At 40.4% G+C, this 8,079-nt stretch overlaps 1 protein-coding gene across 1 annotated transcript; it reads right to left on the bottom strand.

Annotated features, from left to right (window-relative positions):
* Positions 1-1,639: 1,639 nt before the first annotated feature.
* On the bottom strand, positions 1,640-7,478 carry LOC104909381 (melatonin receptor type 1B). The gene has a single exon (XM_010706129.2). The coding sequence runs from the start codon at positions 7,100-7,102 to the stop codon at positions 6,137-6,139; it is 966 nt and encodes a 321-aa protein (XP_010704431.1). The 5' UTR covers positions 7,103-7,478; the 3' UTR covers positions 1,640-6,136.
* Between the last annotated feature and the right edge of the window lie 601 nt (positions 7,479-8,079).

An 8,079-nucleotide genomic window follows, 5' to 3' on the forward strand; every position in this document is an offset into this window, starting at 1 on the left:
GGCTATTAGGAAAAATGTCTTTACAGAAAGAGTGATTAATCACTGGAATGATGACCAGGGAGATGGTTGAGTCACCATCCATGGATGTGTTTAAAACCATTTGGATGTGGTTGTCAGGGACATGATTTAGTGGAGGGTTGTTAAAGTTAGGGTTTGGAGTTTTGTCTGCACAGGACCTTGAAATTAACTTTTCTGTGAGCAGACACCAAAAATATTCCATGGGATATTCTCAACAGTCATCAAAGATTGAAATCCTGAACTGGGATGAACGCTGTTCTCTAGAGCTAGAGAGTGTGACAGCCCAACTCTGTGACCAGGTCCAGAAGAAAACACAGAAGGTCACATTCATTGCAGTTTCAACCTTCAGCTCTAGTTGTTGTTTTCCAAGTATCTTTTTTTTTGATGCAGTTAATGTGGTACTTAACCTAGAATAAATTATTTACAAAAGAAAGCAAACTTCTTTTTTTTAATTGTAGAATCACCAAGGTTGGTTCCCACAGAGACGCATAAGTCTTGTGCTCCACACCCCTCACCAGCTTCATTGCCCTTTTCTGGACACATTCCAGGGCCTCAATGTCCTTCCTGTAGTGAGGAGCCCAAAACTGAACACAGTACTGAAAGAGCAGCCTCACCAGGGCTGAGTACAGAAGGATGATTGCCTACCTCCTCCTGCTTGCCATTGGCCTTCTTGGCCACCTGAGCACACTGCTGGCTCATGTTCAGCCAAGTGTGAACCAGTATCCCCAGATCTGTTTCCTCTACACAGTCTTCCAGCCACTTTGCCCCAAGTCTGTAGGTTTGCCTGGGGTTGTTGTGGCCAAAGTTCAAGACCTGGTCCGTGATCTTGTTAAACCTCATCCCACTGACCTCAGACCAGCTATCTAGCCTGTCCAGATCCCTCTGCAGGGCCCTCCTACTCTCAGGAAGATTGACACTTACTCCCATCTTGATGCCATCTGCAAACTTACCAAGGGTGCACTCAATGCCTTCATCCAGGTCATCAATAAAGATACTGAATGACACAGGCCCCAGTACCCACCCCTGGGGAACACCTCTTGTGACTGGACAGCAGCTGGATTTAACTCCATTCACCACCCAGTCCTCCACCCGGCAAAGAGTGTATCTGTCCAAGCCACGGGCTGCCAGCTGGGAGACAATGTCAGATGTTTGATGAATTCTAGATAGAATATATCAGCAGCCTTTCTGTCATCCACCAGGCAGGTCACTCAATTATAGGAGATCAGGTTAGTCAAGCAGAACCTGCCTTTCTTGGACTCACGCTGGCTGGGCCTGATCCGCCAGTTTTCCCGCACGTGCTGTGTGAACTCACTCAAGATAATCTGCTCCGTAACTTTTCCTGGCACTGAGGTTAGGCTGATGGGCCCACAGTAACCCAGATCTTCCTTACAACTCTTGTAGATGGGAGTCATGTTGGCAAGTATGTTCTTCCTCAATATACTTTCATATTGTGTTATAAGTATATAACCTCTATGAATGATGGGTTATTTTAAACTACATTTATATTTTTCTTTCAAATATAAATCGAGGGAAAATGGATTTTGAGTTGCAATAAGTAAAGAGAAAAAAATAATTTGCAAGTATTTTATGTAAGAAGTGGATACATTGCTATAGAGAAAAGTAAAACATTGCCACCTATAGAGGTTTCGGCATCCATGTACTTTAATTTAAATTTTATGCACTGGATTGATTTTCAGATTAAATCAAATTCAGTTCTGTGCAGTAATGCCTGGTACAAAAGCTTACTTTAACAGACATGAATTATTGTTCACATGTCCAGGACTCATTCAGTAGCAGTGTCTGGCACATTAAATATCTCAATTTATTTTGTGGACACCATGCAGAGCAGGATCTCATTCAGGAAAAGTCATGGTAGTAGAATCCACTAATAATAAGTATTATTTCAATGAATTCCTATCACTTGTGACAAAATATTAAATATGGAAATACGTCCTTCTCTGAACAATGCACTGTCCTCTTCCCTAAGTTAGAGAGAAATTAATTTGATGGGTGGACTATTCAGTGGATAAGGAATTGGTTGGGTGATAGCAACCAGAAGATTGTTGTCAACGGCTCTATGTTCAGGTGGACAGCAGTGATGAATAGTGTCCTCCAGGGATCTGTTTTGGAACCAGTGCTCTTCAGCATCTTTATCAACGGACATAGATGATCGGATCAAGTGCACCCTCAGCAAGTTTGCAGATGACACCAAGTTGTATGATGCAGTTGATATGACAGAAGAAGGGATGCCATAGAAAGGGATCTAAACACACTTGAAAAGTGGTCTCACATGAACCAAGTGAGGTTCAACAAGGCCAACTGCAAGATGTTGCATTTGGGTCAAGGCAATCCCAGATGTGAGTGCAGTCTAAAGAAGAACTCACTGAGAGCAGCCCTGTGGAGATGGATTTGGGAGTTTTGGTGGATGACAAGCTGGACACGAGCCACTAGCGTGCTCTAGCAGCCTGGAAGGCCACAGTAACCTGGGCTACATCAAAAGAGAGATGGCCAGTAGGTTGCAGGAGGTGATTGTCCCCTTCTGCTCTGCCCTTGTGCATCCAGGTCTGGGGCCCCCAACATAGGAAAGATGTGGAGCTTTTGGAGAGAGCCCAGAGGAGGCCAAGAAACTGCTCAGGGGGCTGGAGCACCTCTCTTATGAAGATAGGCTAATGGAGATGGGCTTGTTAAGCCCAGCAAAGAGGAAGTGTCAGGGAGACTTCATTGTAGCCTTTGAGTATTTAAACAGAGATTATAAACAGAAGAGAAATCTTTTTACACAAGCAGATGTGATAGGACAAGGGGGAAAGGTTTTAATCTGGAAGAGGGGAGACTTACGTTACGTATTAGGAAGAAGTTTTTTACTGAGTGTGGTGAGGCACTGGCACAGGCTGCCCAGAGAAGCTGTGGTACACCATTCCTGGAAGTGTCCAGGACCAAGCTTCATGGGGTCCAAGGCATCCTGAAAAGGTGGGGGGCAAACATCTCATGGCAGAGATTGGAACTGGATTGGCTTTAATGTCCCTTCCAACTCGAGTCATTCTACGATTCAATGATTATTAGCATAAACTTCCATTAGGATAGTTGAGGAAGTATCTGCACAGGGACTCTTGTAAATGATCTTTCATTTTTAATATACAATGATAATTTGTAAAATAACTTCATAAAGACTTCAGATTTGCTTCTTATGAATATGCAGAATGATAGCTGCTCACTTCTGTGGTTAAGCAATTGGTTATGGTGTTTTATTGAGCTAAAACAACATTAGGAATTTGATAAAAATTTTGGACTATTTTTATTTGAGTTATCACGTGATAAACCAAGATTGATCAATTCACTTCTAAGACTAATTCATGTGCAAGTTCAGACAACAAATTTTGAGTACTCAGAGAAGTCAGAAAAAGCCAAATTGTCAATGAAGAAAACTTGATGTCCATTCCTACAAGTTTTCAAGACTCTTGAAACTTCTTATGTCCTCTGGGACAAGTTTCATGTATATTATTTTATATTATATAAGTATATCAGGTATATTAGTTATTTCTTCAGGACATTAATTTGGAGGTTATAAGCAAAAACAGTACATACAAAAATCATAACTGCCAGACTTACAAAACTGTGTTCAAAGAACCTACATTTTAGTGACTGATACTTTTAGCCATTTTTATGACCAGGCTGAAGTTGTTCCACTGAAGATTCTGAATTTACCTGTAAAATAATCATAGGTCCTAATTGTTTAACTGTTACTGGTAGTGGATTAAGTAAACCCCTAGATCTGTAATGTAGAGAAAATATTTAGATCTCTCATATACCTGTTCAGACTTTTCAGTGTTCATCAGGCTACTAGTTTACGAGGCCTAGGGTACTGAACTTCAGAAATCATCAGGAATTAGCTGATTAACATGAATGAAACTAGAAGAATCATCTCATTTGCTATGTTGCCGCAACTTACACGGCAAGCAAGTAAAACAGTTAAAATATGGTGCTTCACTGAAGTTTTTCTGTATGTGTAAAAAAAGGACTTTGTTTAAGATCTTTGTTAGCAGTGTATTTGTTGCACAAATTAACTACAACAGAAATATTTTTCATACAAACTGGTGTGACAGCAGCCTTCTTTCCTATTTCAATACCTGAAATTGAAATAAAAGCTGATTGGCTTCTTGCTTCTCCTCTATGAGTGCTACTAAAAGTAATGTGCATTTCAGAACTAATGATAAGATAACTTTATTCACTGTGTGCATGCACACAGACCCAAAATCTGATTTTGAGATAATGCAAATCACACTGTGTAAGTGACTGCAGTGATGCAAGGTATAATGCACTCTATAATCTGACCTGTACGGTCACTGTTACCTAAAAAAGGTGAAACCCAATATAAATTTGAGCTGAGTGGAAAGAAAGTTCAGAATCATAATTTCATTATATGAACTGTGTAAATATGAACTGTAGGTATACTAATGATGGGATTGAGATTACCTTTGTCTGAAATGTGCTTACATATGAGCTACCTGATCCCAGTTACAATCAATGAAGACATTGTGAGGTCTGTCAGTCAGTTCCTCTGACCAATAAGGAAAGCTATTCCAAGATAAATGAACTATTTCCTAGGCCTCCATGGACTGCAGTAGGAATTTAGAGACTTGAATGTGTACCAAAACCTACACGGGAGAAATCCCAAATTAGGCAAGACAAATTCTGATATAACTACCCAAACTTTACTAGCTTTAACTAGTAAATAAATATTCCACAATCAATGAGACCAGCACCACCATGGAACAATTCATCACATCTTTGGATGCATGATTATCATAGATGAAAGGGATCCTATCTATGCTGATAGATATTCTCTACATAGGGAAAGTTGAAACTTACATTAGATTAGACAACAAAGGTGGATTTTATTCAAGACTAGATGTCTACATATGAGGCAAGTATCTCAGCTGCCATTACAGTTAAAAGGGCTTTTTCATTCAGTCACTCACTAGTGTCTACTGTCACTTGAGGCAATCTGAGCTATCATGCCTGGTGTCCAATTGCTATTCCAGATTACTACAGGACATATGCCACAATTTCCAGTCTGTTGAAAATGTGGCAATTATGTTAAAGTGCATCAAGTTACTTTAGTTGTATATTTTGAGGTAAATAAACAGAGCACAATGAAAATTCAATTTTCTCAAGAAAGAATTTTACCTGAAGTACATATGTAAGATAAAAAAAATATATTACGTTATCATGAAATAGGGAAATACAGTGTATGCATGTAAGAAGAAACTGGTCAGGAAAGGCTTTGATGTTAATATTTACTTTCACACCAATGGTCTTCTTTCCAATTCATAAGTATGATTCATAGACACTATTACTACCACCAGTACTTGCGCAGAAATCTGATATTTGTCTTATGTATGGAAAACAGAGTATCTGATGCATCTTCTCTTAGAATCACAGAATGGTGGAAGTGGAAAGGGACCTCTGGGTCCATCTGATGCAACCACATCTCCAGCAGGGACACACAGAGCAGGATGCCCAGGACCATCTCCAAGCAGCTCTGGAAAATCTCCAAGGAGGAAACCGCACAGCCTCTGTGGGAAATCTGTGCCAGTGCTCCATTGTCTGCACAACACAGAAGTGCATCCTGGTGTTTACAGCAAACCTCCTGTGTTCCAGTGTGTGTCCATTGCCTCTTGTCCTGGCTCTGGGCACCACTGATGAGATTTTGGCTCTGTATCACTGAACATAAAATATCACTTTGTAGTCTTGATGAGCTGCTGTGCCCATAGACAAGAACCCTTGCTGCATCTTTTGAGAACCGAATCCTAACCTTGAATAAAGCATGCCAGGTTCCTACAGGAGTAAAAACGTGCCTCATGTGCCTTGAAGTTGAATTCAACTCTCAAAACCAAAATAGTTTGCACTCATCTGCTGCTTTAATTTTGAAATGTATTTTTAATTGATATCTTGTATAAATTATGAATTATGAGCAATGTGCTTTACCAAGAAGACAGTATTCCAGTCACAAAGTACCATTCAAGTGGAAGGTCCCACAGAGTCAGCAAGAATGACTAGAACATTGCAACTCTATCATTGGAGTTTTCTGTGACAAACTTTTGTATTAACCATCACCCCTTTACAAGGTATCAGTTTTCATTTGGTCATTGTTGTTTAAAACAGGAGAGGGCTTGCTCTTCTGTCCATCAGTTCCTCCTTTGGATGTGTCCTGGAAGAAAAGCCTTGGCATCCACAGTGACATTAAAATACGTTTGTATTCATTCCGAAAATTCTGGTTAAGAAGTCCATATATTATTGCATTAAGGCAGCTGTTGAAATAGGCCATGAAGTAGCTTATAATGAATAACCATTCAGGAACTTTTGGTGCCATTTCTGAAGGATTGATGGCTACAGCCAGTCCTATGAAGTTTAGAGGTGCCCAGCAAAAGGCAAAAATCACAAAAACCACAAACATGGTAAGAAAGTTTCTGAAGTCACTTGGTTTCAGTCTTGGCTTTGTTTCTGATTTGACTCGTCTTCTAACTTGAAGCACTAAGACCCAAATTCGAAGGTAGCAGAAGCTCACGACAGTGATAGGGACAATGAAATGAATTACCACAACTGCAATTGTATAGTAGGAGCTTGCAGTCTGAACAAACGTGCATGAATAGACACGTGGATCATACTTCAAGGAGCCGACAAAAAAATTTGGCACAGTTGCAATTACTGTTAATACCCAGATTAAGGAGACATAGAGCATTGTGTTCCAACAGCTATACACTTTGTCATAGGCAAAGCTATGACATATATAGCAATATCGGTTAATTGCAATTGCAGTGATGTTGAAAATAGAGCCTATTACACTTAGTCCCATCACAAAGCCACTCACTTTACAGTGCATTTCACCCAAAGTCCATCCATTGTGGAAAATAGCTAGGAGCACCAGTGGGTATGGATACAAGGCGACCACCAGATCAGCCAAAGCCAGGCTCACCACAAATGCATTACCTGAGGAAAAAGAGAGATATATAGACGTAAGTCTGAAAGCAAGCATAGTTGTGAACATGAAGAAAATGAACCATATCATTTTGGATATCTGCAACATTAAATATTGGTGATGTTGGCAAGCAGCAGGTATATAAGATCAATAGGGTCTGTAGGGTAAATAATTCTATCATTCAGCCTAGGCCACCATAGAAATAGCTGCAGCAACATGATGTTTCAAATTGCTTCGTGAATGGATTATACCCTCCTTTCCATTTTGTACTTTAATAAACATAGCAAGAAATTACATAAGCTTGTATTGAATTGTCTCAGTATAGCTAACTCCACAGCTGGAGAACGAGAATAAAAGGAAAGAAAAAAGTCTAAATTGCATGAGGTAGGCAGGCTACTACGTCACTCTAATCTATGACTATGTCATGGTTTCATGATTTTTCATTATCAGTATTCCACATCATAACATCATGCAATGCACTGGGGGTTTGACTGCTGATGCTCAAGTTCCGGGTGCCTGTCCAGAGGAGAAGAAGAGCTACGTTTCCCCAGGGGGCTTTGCGGTCAGCGAGGAGATATAACTCCCGGCAAGGTCACCTGATGCTCTCTTCTTTGCCTGCACTGCTTTGCTTGCGCTTCTCTGCCTGCGCTTCTCTGCCTGCGCTTCTCGCCTGCGCTTCTCTGCCTGCGCTTCTCATCTCAGCATTGTGGTAAGGCCGATCCACCATCAATTTCACATTCTCTCTCCTTATAAAATTCTGTTGATACCATATTTAGTAAATTACTTTGTTTTACCTCAGATTGTTGCCACTGTTTTCAATTATTTTGGGGTCCCCTATTTTCTTTTTTCCGGGGGCGCAGATCCGCGGATCCCTCTGCCCTTCTAGTCACGGAACCGGGCCGAACCAGCCCGTAAACCGTTGACAGACTAGAATACTAACAGGCTTGAAATTTATCAAGGGGAAGGATATATAAAAACAATGTTTACTGGAATTAGAAGGATGTGCTGTTTTATATGTAATCTGAATGGATACACAATAGACTAACAGAAATTTTCTGCATGAATAGCTGTACTGGAGTTATTTT

Source organism: Meleagris gallopavo, chromosome 1 (assembly GCF_000146605.3).
Source record: "Meleagris gallopavo isolate NT-WF06-2002-E0010 breed Aviagen turkey brand Nicholas breeding stock chromosome 1, Turkey_5.1, whole genome shotgun sequence".
In the NCBI taxonomy this organism is placed as follows: domain Eukaryota; kingdom Metazoa; phylum Chordata; class Aves; order Galliformes; family Phasianidae; genus Meleagris; species Meleagris gallopavo.

Excerpts from the sequence above, each read along its gene's own strand:
- LOC104909381 (XM_010706129.2), bottom strand. The coding sequence starts at position 7,102 with ATGTTGCAGATATCCAAAATGATATGGTTCATTTTCTTCATGTTCACA.